The sequence below is a fragment of the Lepisosteus oculatus genome, chromosome 23 (assembly GCF_040954835.1).
Source record: "Lepisosteus oculatus isolate fLepOcu1 chromosome 23, fLepOcu1.hap2, whole genome shotgun sequence".
Classification (NCBI taxonomy): domain Eukaryota; kingdom Metazoa; phylum Chordata; class Actinopteri; order Semionotiformes; family Lepisosteidae; genus Lepisosteus; species Lepisosteus oculatus.
Window position 1 is genome coordinate 1051532 of NC_090718.1, and position 15459 is coordinate 1066990.

The 15459-nt window shown below is 51.8% G+C and overlaps 1 protein-coding gene across 4 annotated transcripts in view; it reads left to right on the top strand.

Annotated features, from left to right (window-relative positions):
* Window positions 1–15127, top strand: part of ttyh1 (tweety family member 1) — a 15673-nt gene extending 546 nt beyond the window's left edge. The window contains exons 2-16 of one of the 4 annotated variants that reach the window (XM_069182522.1): window positions 23–340; window positions 2103–2290; window positions 4512–4735; window positions 5281–5392; window positions 6248–6585; window positions 7248–7343; window positions 7545–7617; window positions 8197–8272; window positions 8425–8480; window positions 9007–9099; window positions 9293–9385; window positions 11963–12102; window positions 12245–12412; window positions 13518–13596; window positions 13895–15127. In XM_069182522.1, the coding sequence (XP_069038623.1) occupies window positions 2165–2290; window positions 4512–4735; window positions 5281–5392; window positions 6248–6585; window positions 7248–7343; window positions 7545–7617; window positions 8197–8272; window positions 8425–8480; window positions 9007–9099; window positions 9293–9385; window positions 11963–12102; window positions 12245–12412; window positions 13518–13596; window positions 13895–13978 (1758 nt within the window). In that variant the 5' untranslated portion in view covers window positions 23–340; window positions 2103–2164 and the 3' untranslated portion in view covers window positions 13979–15127. The remainder of the gene's footprint in view (window positions 1–22; window positions 341–2102; window positions 2291–4511; window positions 4736–5280; window positions 5393–6247; window positions 6586–7247; window positions 7344–7544; window positions 7618–8196; window positions 8273–8424; window positions 8481–9006; window positions 9100–9292; window positions 9386–11962; window positions 12103–12244; window positions 12413–13517; window positions 13597–13894) is intronic. The other 3 variants (XM_069182523.1, XM_069182524.1, XM_069182525.1) reach the window with 3 other exon arrangements.
* The last annotated feature ends 332 nt before the right edge of the window (window positions 15128–15459 follow it).

Consider the following 15459-nt stretch of genomic DNA (forward strand, 5'->3'; position numbering starts at 1 on the left):
ACTGAGCTCTCTGTCTGTCCAGCTGGCCCTCTTCCTGACCACTTCCCAGCGGTCTGGTGTTTCCTCTGGGGGCCGGAGAAGCTGGGGTCTGGGCTCCGTGGCCCCGAGACGAGTCTCTCTTGGGGAAATGGACAGCCCTCCCTCCTTCGGTCGTCCCCATGGCAACTTACTGCTCCGGAAACTTGCAGCGTCCTCGGGGGGATCCGTCCGGCCGCAGCAGTAACCCGCCGGGGGTCTGACTCCGTGCCGCCCGGGGGCTGGAGAGATCCCTACAGCCCCTCCCGCTGAGCCCTGCAGCGCCGCGGCACCATCAGACAGGGGCGCTGTTCCACAGCAGAAGGTAAACTAGTCGCGAGTCTCGAGTTCACGGCTGTCAGACTGTCACTGTGTCACTGTTACACTCTCAGACTGTCACTCTGTTAGACTGTCTCCCGGTGTGTCTCCCGGTGTGTCTCTGGATGTGTCTCCCGGTGAGTCTCCCAGTGTGTCTCCGGGTGTGTCTCCCGGTGAGTCTCCCAGTGTGTCTCCCAGTGAGTCTCTGGATGTGTCTCCCGGTGTGTCTCCCAGTGTCTCTCCCGGTGTGTCTCCCGGTGAGTCTCTGGATGTGTCTCCCGGTGTGTCTCCCAGTGTGTCTCCCGGTGAGTCTCCCGGTGTGTCTCCCGGTGAGTCTCCCGGTGTGTCTCCCGGTGTGTTTCTGGATGTGTCTCCCTGTGTGTCTCCCTGTGTGTCTCCGGGTGAGTCTCCCGGTATGTCTCCCGGTGAGTCTCCCGGTGTGTCTCCCGGTGTGTCTCCCGGTGTGTCTCTGGATGTGTCTCCCTGTGTGTCTCCCTGTGTGTCTCCCGGTGTGTCTCTGGATGTGTCTCCCTGTGTGTCTCCCTGTGTGTCTCCGGGTGAGTCTCCCATTGTGTCTCCCAGTGAGTCTCTGGATGTGTCTCCCAGTGAGTCTCCCAGTGAGTCTCCCGGTGTGTCTCCCGGTGTGTCTCCCAGTGAGTCTCCCAGTGAGTCTCCCGGTGAATCTCCCGGTGTGTTTCTGGATGTGTCTCCCTGTGTGTCTCCGGGTGAGTCTCCCAGTGTGTCTCCCGGTGAGTCAGTGATGAGTCAGTCATCATGTAGTGAGTCAGAGTCAGTGTCTCATCACTCATCGCTTCAGTGAGTCCATCAGTATATTGTTGAAATTATATCATATTGATTTATTATTATAAGGGTGGCACAGTGGTTGGCATTACCTGGGGTGCTGTCTGTGTGGAGTCTGCATGTTCTCATGGAGTTTGCTTGGGTTTCCTTCAGTTACGCCAGTTTCTTCCCACAGTCCAGAGACAGCACAGGCATGCTGGGAGGTCAACTGGCTTCTGGGAAAACTGACCCTGGTGTGAGTGTCTGTGAGAATATGTGTGATTGAGTGTGTGAGTGTGTGATTGAGTGTGTCTGTGTGTGTGTGTGTGTGTGTGTGTGTGTGATTGATTGAGTGTGTCTGTGTGTGTGTGTGTGTGATTGAGTGTGTGAGTGTGTGTGTCTGTGTGTGTGTGATTGATTGAGTGTGTGTGTGTGTGATTGAGTGTGTGAGTGTGTGATTGAGTGTGTGAGTGTGTGTGTGTGATTGAGTGTGTGAGTGTGTGATTGTGTGATTGTGTGATTGAGTGTGTGAGTGTGTGAGTGTGTGTGATTGATTGAGTGTGTGAGTGTGTGATTGAGTGTGTCTGTGTGTGTGTGATTGAGTGTGTGAGTGTGTGAGTGTGTGTGTCTGTGTGTGTGTGATTGATTGAGTGTGTGAGAGTGTGTGTGAGTGTGAGTGTGTGTGTGATTGAGTGTGTGAGTGTGTGAGTGTGTGTGTCTGTGTGTGTGTGTGATTGAGTGTGTGAGTGTGTGATTGAGTGTGTGAGTGTGTGTGTGTGATTGTGTGATTGAGTGTGTGAGTGTGTGTGATTGATTGAGTGTGTGAGAGTGTGTGTGAGTGTGTGTGCTCTGTGATGGACAGGCGTCTCGTCCAGGGTGAACCCTGCCTTGTGCGACGCTGTGCACAGCGGGAGAGAGAGCGATAGAGATTTTTATTTTACTTCTATTTTTTGTTTTGTTTAATGTAAATATCATTACTATTTCACCAGCTCACTGTCTCTCGGCTGACAGGGAATTGTGGGACAGCTCCTGGTCGCCGCGGGCTGTCGCCATGGCCACCGCGCCCGGGTACAGCCCCTCACTCTGGGTGACCCTGTGCCACTCTCTGCCCCGGCTGGACCTGGCCCTGCGGCCCTGCAGCAGCTGGTTCCGACCCGACAGCTGGGAGTACCAGCAGGTACAGCGCCGCCCTGGGTGCGGGTTCAGTATGCAGCACTCTATCTGGTGTACAAGACCCACGACACCAGCAGGGAGCAAATAGGCACCCTGTCAACACAGAGGGGCTCAGGGGACACCCCAGCAGTCTGGTGGGCACCCTCTGACCTGGGCCAGGGCTGGAGCACTCTGCTGTAACACTCTCTACAGCAGCACACTACAGTAACATGCTCCATAGTAACGCCCACTACAGTAACACGCTCCACAGTAACACACTACAGTAACACGCTCCATAGTAACACTCTCTACAGTAACACGCTCCACAGTAACACACTACAGTAACGCCCACTACAGTAACACACACTACAGTAACACTCTCTACAGCAGCACACTACAGTAACACGCTCCATAGTAACAGTCTCTATAGTAACACGCTCCATAGTAACGCCCACTACAGTAACACACACTACAGTAACGCTCACTACAGTAACACACTACAGTAACACGCTCCATAGTAACACTCTCTACAGTAACACACTCCATAGTAACGCACACTACAGTAATGTTCTCTACAGTAACACACACTACAGTAACATGCTCCATAGTAACACTCTCTACAGTAATGCACTCTACAGTAACACACACTACAGTAACGCTCACTACAGTAACACACACTACAGTAACACTCTCTACAGTAACACACTCCATAGTAACGCACACTACAGTAACGTTCTCTACAGTAACACACACTACAGTAACACACACTACAGTAACACTTTCTACAGAAACACACTACAGTAACACACTCTACAGTAACGCATGCTACAGTAACGCTCTCTACAGTAACACGCTCCATAGTAACGCACACTACAGTAACACTCTCTACAGTAACGCTCACTACAGTAACACACACTACAGTAACACTCTCTACAGTACTACTCTCTACAGTAACACGCTCCTTAGTAACGCCCACTACAGTAACACTCTCTACAGTAACGCACACTACAGTAACACACACTACAGTAACGACCACTACAGTAACACTCTCTACAGCAACACACTACAGTAACACTCTCTACAGTAATGCACACTACAGTAACACACACTACAGTAACACTCTACAGAAACACACTACAGTAACGCTCTCTACAGTAACACGCTCCATAGTAACTCACACTACAGTAACGCTCTCTACAGCAACACACTACAGTAACACTCTCTACAGTAACACACACTACAGTAACGCACACTACAGTAACAGGCTATACAGTAACACACTCTCCAGTAACACACTCTACAGTAATGCTCTGCTGTAACACTTGTGCACAGTGCCTCTGCTATGACGCTGTGCACAGTGGGAGAGAGAGCGATAGAGATTTTTATTTTACTTCTATTTTTTGTTTTGTTTAATGTAAATATCATTACTTTCATTTGCTTTGGCAACACTGATTGTACCCATTGGTCATGCTAATAAAGCACCTTGAATTGAGTTGAATTGAATAGAGAGAGAGACAGAGGGATAGAGAGAGAGAGGAGAGAGAGATGGGGATAGAGAGAGAGAGCGAGGGGAGAGAGACAGAGGCAGTTCCAGCCCTGTAGTAAACTAGGTCACAGATTATTAATAGTGCCTGTGTGCGGAGGAGAGGGGGGAGGGTCTCGTACAGACACACTGGCTCAGACTGACTGGACACTACAGCACAGTGACCCTGACTGACTGGACACTACAGCACAGAGACCCTGACTGACTGACTGGACACTACAGCACAGTGACCCTGACTGACTGGACACTACAGCACAGAGACACTGACTGACTGACTGGACACTACAGCACAGTGACACTGACTGACTGACTGGACACTACAGCACAGTGACACTGACTGACTGACTGGACACTACAGCACAGTGACACTGACTGACTGACTGGACACTACAGCACAGTGACACTGACTGACTGACTGGACACTACAGCACAGAGACACTGACTGACTGGACACTACAGCACAGTGACCCTGACTGACTGACTGGACACTACAGCACAGAGACACTGACTGACTGGACACTACAGCACAGTGACCCTGACTGACTGACTGGACACTACAGCACAGAGACAGTTGCGCAGGAGACTGAAGGATGTGATTGACCGTCACTCGGTGAGATTCACAGCGTTCGCTGTCTCAGTGAAGACGAATTCCAGTGGCAGTGACACTGATGGTCAGCCCCTGTCCGATGTCTCCCTGCCCCAGACTCTGCTGGTCGTCTCCAGCCTGTCGGCCATCGCCCTGCTCCTGTCTCTCCTCTTCATCCTCGCCTTCCTCATCCGCTACTGCTGCTGTCGCCGTGACGGCGAGGAGGCGGAGTCCGAGGGCAGCCAGGAGGCGGAGTCAGAGGGCAGTGGGCTGGGCTCCGCCAAGGGGCGGGGCCTGTGCTGTGTCACCTGGGTCTCCGTGGCAGCAGTCATTGTGTGCTGGTGAGGTCACCGTGTGTGCGGGTGTGATTCTATACTGTGTGTTTATTGCAGTAGGGCACTATAGTACCATACAGAGTAGAAAAGTGTTAGTGTACTGTACAGTGCAGTGCAGTGTTATGACAAAAGTGTTATCACAGTTTTATTATTGTACAGTGTAGTACAGTGTTATTACCGCACATTACAGTATTATCATTATACTGATTGTACTTACCTGCAGTTTTCTATAGTGTTATTGCAGTATTGTTTTAGTTCCTTACAGTATAATTATTACAGTATAGATTTACAGTACCATACTCCTACAGCAGTATTAAAGTACAGTACAGTGTTACAGTTCTAGTATTGTGCAGTCAGTGACATTAACGGTATTATTGTATGACTACAGTATTGTTATAGTACGCTTCTGTTATTACAGTATTATTATTATACAGTGTGTGTTGTACAGTATTATTAGAGTACCATACAGTACAGTGTTATTACTGTGCACTACAGTATTATTACAGTACTGAATGACTTTCTTCTCTCCCTTGTTGCCTGTAACTCTCCAGCATGGCCATCGGCATTGGTTTCTATGGAAACAGCGAAGCGAATGACGGAATTTATCAGGTGACCTATTCCCTAGCAACAGCCAATCATACCCTCGCTTCCATCAAATTCCTGGTGAGCAGCCAATCGGAATGCAAAACACAAAAAAACTACAAGTAGAGTGTCCAGTCAGTCAGTCAGGGTCACTGTGCTGTAGAGTCCAGACAGTCAGTCAGTGTCACTGTGCTGTAGTGTCCAGTCAGTCAGTCAGGGTCACTGTGCTGTAGTGTCCAGTCTGTCAGGGTCACTGTGCTGTAGTGTCCAGTCAGTCAGTCAGTGTCACTGTGCTGTAGTGTCCAGTCAGTCAGTCAGGGTCACTGTGCTGTAGTGTCCAGTCAGTCAGTCAGGGTCACTGTGCTGTAGTGTCCAGTCAGTCAGTCAGTGTCACTGTGCTGTAGTGTCCAGTCAGTCAGTGTCTCTGTGCTGTAGTGTCCAGTCAGTCAGTCAGTGTCACTGTGCTGTAGTGTCCAGTCAGTCAGGGTCACTGTGCTGTAGTGTCCAGTCAGTCAGTCAGTGTCTCTGTGCTGTAGTGTCCAGTCAGTCAGTGTCTCTGTGCTGTAGTGTCCGGTCAGTCAGTCAGTGTCTCTGTGCTGTAGTGTCCAGTCAGTCAGGGTCACTGTGCTGTAGTGTCCAGTCAGTCAGTCAGTGTCTCTGTGCTGTAGTGTCCAGTCAGTCAGGGTCACTGTGCTGTAGTGTCCAGTCAGTCAGGGTCTCTGTGCTGTAGTGTCCGGTCAGTCAGTCAGTGTCTCTGTGCTGTAGTGTCCAGTCAGTCGGTCACTGTGCTGTAGTGTCCAGTCAGTCAGTGTCTCTGTGCTGTAGTGTCCAGTCAGTCAGTCAGTGTCTCTGTGCTATAGTGTCCAGTCAGTCAGGGTCACTGTGCTGGAGTGTCCAGTCAGTCACTGTCCACTCTCGCCCTGCTGTGACCCTCAGGTGTCGGAGACGGTGTCCCTGCTGTCCTCAGGAGTGTCCGGTCCTCTCACCTCGCTGGAGGAGGTCCTGTCTGACCGCACTGACTTCCTCGTGTCCACGCGCTCCGCTCGGCGCCTGTCCGAGGCCGTCATCGCCCTCCTGTCCTCCTCCCTCCTGCCTGCGGGGGGCGCCGAGCGAGCCCCAGACCCGCGGGGCACCAGCAACAGCACCAGTGCCAGCTCGACTGCAGCCCCATCTTCCTCCTCCCTCGCACCATCTCCCTCCTCCTCCTCCTCGCCTCCTCTGCCCTTCTCTCCAGGCTGGGCTGCAGACACCCTGGCCATCTATGAGGACTACAGGTGCGCAGAGGCGGACTATATTTCCCAGAGTGCATCAGCCTTCCTTGTCTCATTTTTCACTTCCTGCAGTGATGACTACAGGGCCAGGGGGGAGAACTTCATTTCCCACAATACTGTGCTTCTCTGGAGGAAATAATTAAATAAATAAATAGAATAATAATAATTCTTACACTTACAACAGAGAGTGTTACTGTACACTGTTACAGAGCGGATCTCCAAATCTAATAATAATCCTTATACTGTTCTGGACACTCCACTCAAAGCGCTGGAGAGGTATTGGGGATCCCCTCCACCACCAGCAGAGTGTACCCCCACATGCACGATCTCCAGTCCGCTCCCACACACCAGCTCTCAGTGGGGAGGAGAGCAGAGGGATGGAGCCAGTTCAGAGAGGGGGGTTATTAGGAGGCCATGATGGGTAAAGGCCAGGGGGAAATTTGGCCAGGACACTGGGGTAACACCCCTACTCCTCTCGAGAGACACCCTGGGATTGTTCATGACCACAGAGAGTCAGGACATCGGTTTGACGTCTCAACCGAAGGACGGCGCCTGTTTCCAGTCTATTGTCCCCGTCACTGTACTGGGGCGTCAGGAGCCACGCAGCCCGCAGGGTGAGCGCCCCCTGCTGGTCCTACTGACGCCTCTCCCTGTCTCTCTCTCAGGTGGCTCTCCTATGTGCTGCTGCTGCTGTTGGACCTGGTGGTCTGTCTCTTCGTCCTGCTGGCTCTGGCCAAGCAGTCCCGCTGGCTGCTCGCGCTGTAAGTGTGCCGCGGTCTGAAGGGCCCATGCCCTGATGTTGCGCGACGCGGTGTTTGGTGAGGAGGTGGCAGCCGTGGCGCTGTGATCCGATGACATCATTGCGCTCTGTCACTGCGATCCGATGACGTCATTGCGCTCTGTCACTGTGATCCGATGACGTCATTGCGCGGTGAGGTCACGGCGGGCCGATGTCGTTCCAGGATGATGGCGCTGGCCTGGCTTGCTCTCTTCCTCAGCTGGGGGTCCCTGGGTCTGGAGACCCCGACTGTGCTGGTGAGGAGGTGGGGGCCAGGGCGGCAGAGAGAGGGATCAGGTCACAGATGGAGGCCAGCTGGAGACGTCGCAGACTGTCCTCAGAGTCACACTGGCCCTCTGTGAACAGACAATGATTCGCCTGTCACCCCTCTGCCTTTAATCCAAGCATTGAGGCAGCAGTCAGACAGACTTCACTGTGTCTGTATTAACCCCTCTCTCTCTCAGTGCAGTGTTCATGTACTGGAGTGTCCAGTCAGTGTGTCTGTATGAACCCCTCTCTCTCTCTCTCAGTGCAGTGTTCATGTACTGGAGTGTCCAGTCAGTGTGTCTGTATTAACCCCTCTCTCTCAGTGCAGTGTTCATGTACTGGAGTGTCCAGTCAGTCTGTCTGTATTAACCCCTCTCTCTCTCTCAGTGCAGTGTTAATGTACTGGAGTGTCCAGTCAGTGTGTCTGTATGAACCCCTCTCTCTCTCAGTGCAGTGTTCATGTACTGGAGTGTCCAGTCAGGGTGTCTGTATTAACCCCTCTCTCTCAGTGCAGTGTTCATGTACTAGAGTGTCCAGTGTGTCTGTATTAACCCCTCTCTCTCCCTCAGGCTCTCAGTGATTTCTGTGTTGACCCCAACACTTTCATCATCAACTCCACACAGTTTACCATGGGAACAAGCTCAGGTACTGTTATTGACCTGATCTGTATTACACTGGACTGGATAGACTGAACTGGAGCGAGTTTATTGCAGACTGGACTGGCCTGGAGCGGACTGGAGTGGACTGACTGGACTGGAGCCCCCTGTAACTATACTGTTGATGCTTTTCACATGCAGAGATTCTGGAGTATTACCTGACGTGTGGGCTGAGAACAGACAGTCCTTTTCAACAGGTAGGGCACGATTAGTGTGGGAGCTGTTGTTGTGCCCATTAGAGATCTCAGTCTCTCCCTTGCCTGCAGGTCTCGTTAACAACTCTGTTAATTGACCTTTAAACGTTCCGTATGTTTGCTTAGCCAGAGCAGGAATGTCTGTTGTACAGGTTGGGCTCATGATTAGAGGTGTGTCTTTGGTTCATTTTAAGGACAAGTAGTTGGTTATATTTCACTCTCCTGTAGTTCTGTGTGGAGCTCAGTGCTGTCAGAGAGACTCTCCTCCAATCAGGGCTCACTCTCCTGTAAGGCTCTATGGAGCTCAGTGATGTCAGAGAGCCTCTCCTCCAATCAGGGCTCACTCTGCTGTAAGGCTCTATGGAGCTCAGTGATGTCAGAGAGACTCTCCTCCAATCAGGGCTCACTCTGCTGTAAGGCTCTATGGAGCTCAGTGATGTCAGAGAGACTCTCCTCCAATCAGGGCTCACTCTCCTGTAGGGCTGTTTTATTAGTGTAAATTGTTCGTGAAACTCTTAATTGTTTGCAGGTCCTAACGAGGTGTCAGCGAGCTCTCTCCAGCATCCACACCCACCTCTCTGTCCTGGAGAGAGAGGCTGTCCCACAGTTCCCCAGGGCTGAGGTGTGTCTGCAGCCGTATTGAAGAAACGAGCTTGTCGTGCCTTTGTGCTCAAATATGGCTCCTGTTTTTATAAACAGTGTTTTTTTCTGCATGTATTGCTGTAGATTTTAATTTTTCTCACTTTACAGTGTTTTATCATTTTTATCAAGGAACTAAAACATGAAATTATTAATTAGTTTCTCTCTGTCTGCAGAAGAGTCTCGGTGACATTCAGCAGATCCTCAACTCAACAGAGGGCAACTTTCACCAGTTGGTGGCGCTCTTGAACTGCCGCGGACTTAACAAGGTCAACAACTACACAACACTGCATTGTAGACTAGGGCACTACGCTGGATTGAGTTGTACAACCTCACAGTACAAAACACTACAGCTGCAGTGTTAATGTACAGTAGTGTCCAGTCAGTCAGGGTCACTGTGCTGTAGTGTCCAGTCAGTCAGTGTCTCTGTGCTGTAGTGTCCAGTCAGTCAGTCAGTGTCTCTGTGCTGTAGTGTCCAGTCAGTCAGTCAGTGTCACTGTGCTGTAGTGTCCAGTCAGTCAGTCAGGGTCTCTGTGCTGTAGTGTCCAGTCAGTCAGTCAGGGTCACTGTGCTGTAGTGTCCAGTCAGTCAGTCAGTGTCTCTGTGCTGTAGTGTCCAGTCAGTCAGTCAGTGTCTCTGTGCTGTAGTGTCCAGTCAGTCAGTCAGGGTCTCTGTGCTGTAGTGTCCAGTCAGTCAGTCAGTGTCTCTGTGCTGTAGTGTCCAGTCAGTCAGTCAGGGTCACTGTGCTGTAGTGTCCAGTCAGTCAGGGTCACTGTGCTGTAGTGTCCAGTCAGTCAGTCAGGGTCTCTGTGCTGTAGTGTCCAGTCAGTCAGTGTCTCTGTGCTGTAGTGTCCAGTCAGTCAGTGTCACTGTGCTGTAGTGTCCAGTCAGTCAGTCAGGGTCTCTGTGCTGTAGTGTCCAGTCAGTCAGTCAGGGTCACTGTGCCGTAGTGTCCAGTCAGTCAGTGTCTCTGTGCCGTAGTGTCCAGTCAGTCAGGGTCTCTGTGCTGTAGTGTCCAGTCAGTCAGGGTCACTGTGCTGTAGTGTCCAGTCAGTCAGTCAGTGTCTCTGTGCTGTAGTGTCCAGTCAGTCAGTCAGGGTCTCTGTGCTGTAGTGTCCAGTCAGTCAGTCAGGGTCACTGTGCTGTAGTGTCCAGTCAGTCAGTCAGTGTCCCTGTGCTGTAGTGTCCAGTCAGTCAGTCAGGGTCTCTGTGCTGTAGTGTCCAGTCAGTCAGTCAGGGTCACTGTGCTGTAGTGTCCAGTCAGTCAGTCAGGGTCACTGTGCTGTAGTGTCCAGTCAGTCAGTCAGTGTCTCTGTGCTGTAGTTACCAGTCAGTCAGTGTCTCTGTGCTGTAGTGTCCAGTCAGTCAGGGTCTCTGTGCTGTAGTGTCCAGTCAGTCAGTCAGTGTCCCTGTGCTGTAGTGTCCAGTCAGTCAGTCAGGGTCTCTGTGCTGTAGTGTCCAGTCAGTCACTCAGTGTCTCTGTGCTGTAGTGTCCAGTCAGTCAGTCAGGGTCTCTGTGCTGTAGTGTCCAGTCAGTCAGTCAGTGTCTCTGTGCTGTAGTGTCCAGTCAGTCAGTCAGAGTCACTGTGCTGTAGTGTCCAGTCAGTCAGTCAGGGTCACTGTGCTGTAGTGTCCAGTCAGTCAGTCAGGGTCACTGTGCTGTAGTGTCCAGTCAGTCAGTCAGGGTCTCTGTGCTGTAGTGTCCAGTCAGTCAGTGTCTCTGTGCTGTAGTGTCCAGTCAGTCAGTGTCACTGTGCTGTAGTGTCCAGTCAGTCAGTCAGGGTCTCTGTGCTGTAGTGTCCAGTCAGTCAGTCAGGGTCACTGTGCCGTAGTGTCCAGTCAGTCAGTGTCTCTGTGCCGTAGTGTCCAGTCAGTCAGGGTCACTGTGCTGTAGTGTCCAGTCAGTCAGTCAGTGTCTCTGTGCTGTAGTGTCCAGTCAGTCAGTCAGGGTCTCTGTGCTGTAGTGTCCAGTCAGTCAGTCAGGGTCACTGTGCTGTAGTGTCCAGTCAGTCAGTCAGGGTCTCTGTGCTGTAGTGTCCAGTCAGTCAGTCAGGGTCACTGTGCTGTAGTGTCCAGTCAGTCAGTCAGGGTCACTGTGCTGTAGTGTCCAGTCAGTCAGTCAGTGTCACTGTGCTGTAGTGTCCAGTCAGTCAGTGTCTCTGTGCTGTAGTGTCCAGTCAGTCAGGGTCTCTGTGCTGTAGTGTCCAGTCAGTCAGTCAGTGTCCCTGTGCTGTAGTGTCCAGTCAGTCAGTCAGGGTCTCTGTGCTGTAGTGTCCAGTCAGTCAGTCAGGGTCTCTGTGCTGTAGTGTCCAGTCAGTCAGTGTCTCTGTGCTGTAGTGTCCAGTCAGTCAGTCAGTGTCTCTGTGCTGTAGTGTCCAGTCAGTCAGGGTCACTGTGCTCTAGTGTCCAGTCAGTCAGTCAGTGTCTCTGTGCTGTAGTGTCCAGTCAGTCAGTCAGGGTCTCTGTGCTGTAGTGTCCAGTCAGTCAGTGCCTGTGCTGTAGTGTCCAGTCAGTCAGTCAGGGTCACTGTGCTGTAGTGTCCAGTCAGTCAGTCAGGGTCACTGTGCTGTAGTGTCCAGTCAGTCAGTCAGTGTCTCTGTGCTGTAGTGTCCAGTCAGTCAGTCAGGGTCACTGTGCTGTAGTGTCCAGTCAGTCAGTGTCTGTGCTGTAGTGTCCAGTCAGTCAGTGTCTGTGCTGTAGTGTCCAGTCAGTCAGTGTCTGTGCTGTAGTGTCCAGTCAGTCAGTCAGTGTCTCTGTGCTGTAGTGTCCAGTCAGTCAGTGTCTCTGTGCTGTAGTGTCCAGTCAGTCAGGGTCACTGTGCTGACCAGTGTCTCTCTGTGTCTCAGGACTATGTGGACTCTCTGAAGGGCCTGTGCTATGATGGGATGGAGGGGCTGCTGTATCTGTGTCTCTATTCCTTGCTGTCTGCTGTGTCCTTCACCACTCTGCTCTGCTCCCTGCCCGGCGCCTGGAGGGGCTTCTCCAGGTCAGGGCGTCCGCGGCTCTGCCTGTCATCGCTGTGCTAGACTAGAGCTCCTCGATCTCGTCAGGCATTCAATTGTTATTAAAACTCCTGCTTCAGGGGTGTTCTTCATAAACTTCTTTCTCTGTCTTTTCCCACCTGGCAGCGACTCGGACAACTATGAAGACTCCGACAGTGAGAGCGAGGACCCCTTTCCTTCTCACCAGGCACGTAGACAGACGCCCGCGGGCTCCCAGCGCGGTGTCCTACCTGGTTTCTATAGTTACCAGGGGGCCAGCTGGGCTCCGCCCTTTTCCAGCGCACCCCCCCTCCCGTGAGTAACAGACAGGCAGACCGACACGCACACACACCACTACACACAAACGTTAGACGCACACAACGACACACGCACTGATACATGCACACACACACTATCTGACACGTACACACAGACTGACACACAAATACACAAATTCACAGATACAGAGACTCAAACACACACACAGAGACACAGACAGCTACACATACACACACAGATACAGACACTGTTTGCCTGGTCAGAGGGTGTGAAAATACTACTGAGGCAGTGGGTCAGTCAGTCAGTCTGTCTGTCTGTACTTTCCTCTGATTTAATGACAGACAGACAGAAATGATGCTTCATTTCAATAGGATTAGGAATGATCTCAACCCAGTCTCCTCTCTCAGTGCAGTGTTCATGTACTGGAGTGTCCAGTCAGTGTGTCTGTATTAACCCCTCTCTCTCAGTGCAGTGTTCATGTACTGGAGTGTCCAGTCAGTGTGTCTGTATTAACCCCTCTCTCTCAGTGCAGTGTTAATGTACTGGAGTGTCCAGTCAGTATGTCTGTATTAACCCCTCTCTCTCTCAGTGCAGTGTTCATGTACTGGAGTGTCCAGTCAGTGTGTCTGTATTAACCCCTCTCTCTCAGTGCAGTGTTAATGTACTGGAGTGTCCAGTCAGTGTGTCTGTATGAACCCCTCTCTCTCAGTGCAGTGTTCATGTACTGGAGTGTCCAGTCAGTGTGTCTGTATGAACCCCTCTCTCTCAGTGCAGTGTTCATGTACTGGAGTGTCCAGTCAGTGTGTCTGTATGAACCCCTCTCTCTCTCAGTGCAGTGTTCATGTACTGGAGTGTCCAGTCAGTGTGTCTGTATGAACCCCTCTCTCTCTCTCAGTGCAGTGTTCATGTACTGGAGTGTCCAGTCAGTGTGTCTGTATGAACCCCTCTCTCTCTCAGTGCAGCGTTCATGTACTGGAGTGTCCAGTCAGTGTGTCTGTATGAACCCCTCTCTCTCTCAGTGCAGTGTTCATGTACTGGAGTGTCCAGTCAGTGTGTGTGTATGAACCCCTCTCTCTCTCAGTGCAGTGTTAATGTACTGGAGTGTCCTGTGTGTCTGTATTAACCCCTCTCTCTCTCTCAGGACTCCAAGCACTTCCTCCAATGGCAATCCTGGATATGAGAGCCTCCCCTTGATTGACAGGCAGTCCCCGCCCCCCTCGGTGAGGCTCCCATTCTGGTGGCAGGTGGTTACTCTCCTGAACGGATTGACAGAATCCTTCTCTAATTGGAGAGTAGTCACCTGAAGTCCTTTTCATCTGTAAAGCCCAGTCGCTTAGTCTCGGGGATCATTCATAACATGAATCTTCATCTTGCTTTTACTTGAGTAACTCCTTTTATTTTGTTTCTTTCCTTTCATTCCTGGGGCACCCCTCTTGGATTTCCGCAATGGATCGCTCCGACTCCGCCCTCTCCTCTGTCTGCGGGTGGCCCCGCCCCTCCCTCTCTCTGATTGGACAGTATTCACCGAGCATGATGACTGGCTATGGAGGCAGCCAATCGAACTCGAACCCCACCTACTCCCAGATCCTCTCTTTACACTGAAGGTCCTGTCCTTGTCCTGTCCTCTCGTCTGGCCAGAGGCTGTGACCGTGTTTGTAAATGACGGGTTTAATTATAAAACTGCTGGGCTGGTGGAGGGAGCAGAGTCACTCCATTTCATCAGACAGACTGTGACCAGAGTGCATACTGGTCAGCCTGACTGGGACAGGAGTGGACACTGGTCAGTATGACTGGGTCAGGAGTCAACAGCGGGCAGTCTGACTGGGACAGGAGTGGACACTGGTCAGTCTGACTGGGTCAGGAGTCAACAGCGGGCAGTCTGACTGGAACAGGAGTGCACACTGGTCAGTATGACTGGGACAGGAGTGGACACTGGTCAGTTTGACTGGGTCAGGAGTCAACAGCGGGCAGTCTGACTGGGACAGGAGTGGACACTGGTCAGTATGACTGGGTCAGGAGTCAACAGCGGGCAGTCTGACTGGGACAGGAGTGGACACTGGTCAGTATGACTGGGTCAGGAGTCAACAGCGGGCAGTCTGACTGGGACAGGAGTGGACACTGGTCAGTCTGACTGGGTCAGGAGTCAACAGCGGGCAGTCTGACTGGGACAGGAGTGGACACTGGTCAGTTTGAACGTGGCAGGAGTGGGCACTGATCAGTCTGACTGGGACAGGAGTGGACAGCAGGCAGCCTGACTGGGGCAGGGGTGGACAGTGGACAGGAGTGGACAGTGGTCAGCTGTAAGTGAGACGAGAGTGGCGCTGCTCCTGTTTGATGTTTGTGTCACCAGGGTGTCCTCCTGACTGCACAACACACCCAGCCTTTTCTCCTGTTAGCCTTCTAATGAGCTTTTATAAAGAGGGACCGAGCACTGTCAGACCTGATAAGGGATCTGTACCCTTGTTTATCACTGTGTATTCATAGCAATAAAACTCTAGCTGCGCTCCTGACACTACAGGTGCTACTTCTGCTTAATTAATTGTGTTATTAATTATTATTCTTCTTCTGCTGTACTCTCCCCGGAGCCGCTGCGGTCTCTGCAGGCGTCCGGGCGGGGGACAGCGCCCCGCGCTGCGCAGGCGGGCCAGTGTCACTGCAGCTCTGAGGTGTGGGGGAGCTGGTGGACTGTGTTTCCAGATGACGACCCTGTATTGTCCCCTCTCCTGCCTCTAATAAAGTCGATCTCTGCCAGACTGGGGTCTGTGTCCCGTGTGTGTGAGGCTGTGGGGGTCATTACACAGGGGCCGTCAGCACAGACACACGTCAGTACACACAGGTACAAACACATCGCTACACTGACAGACACACGTCAGTACACACAGGTACAAACACATCGCTACACTGACAGACACACGTCAGTACACACAGGTACAAACACATCAATACACTCACAGACACACGTCAGTACACACAGATACAAACACATCGCTACCCTCACAGACACACGTCAGTACACACAGATACAAACACATCGCTACACTCACAGACACACGTCAGTACACACAGGTACAAACACATCGCTA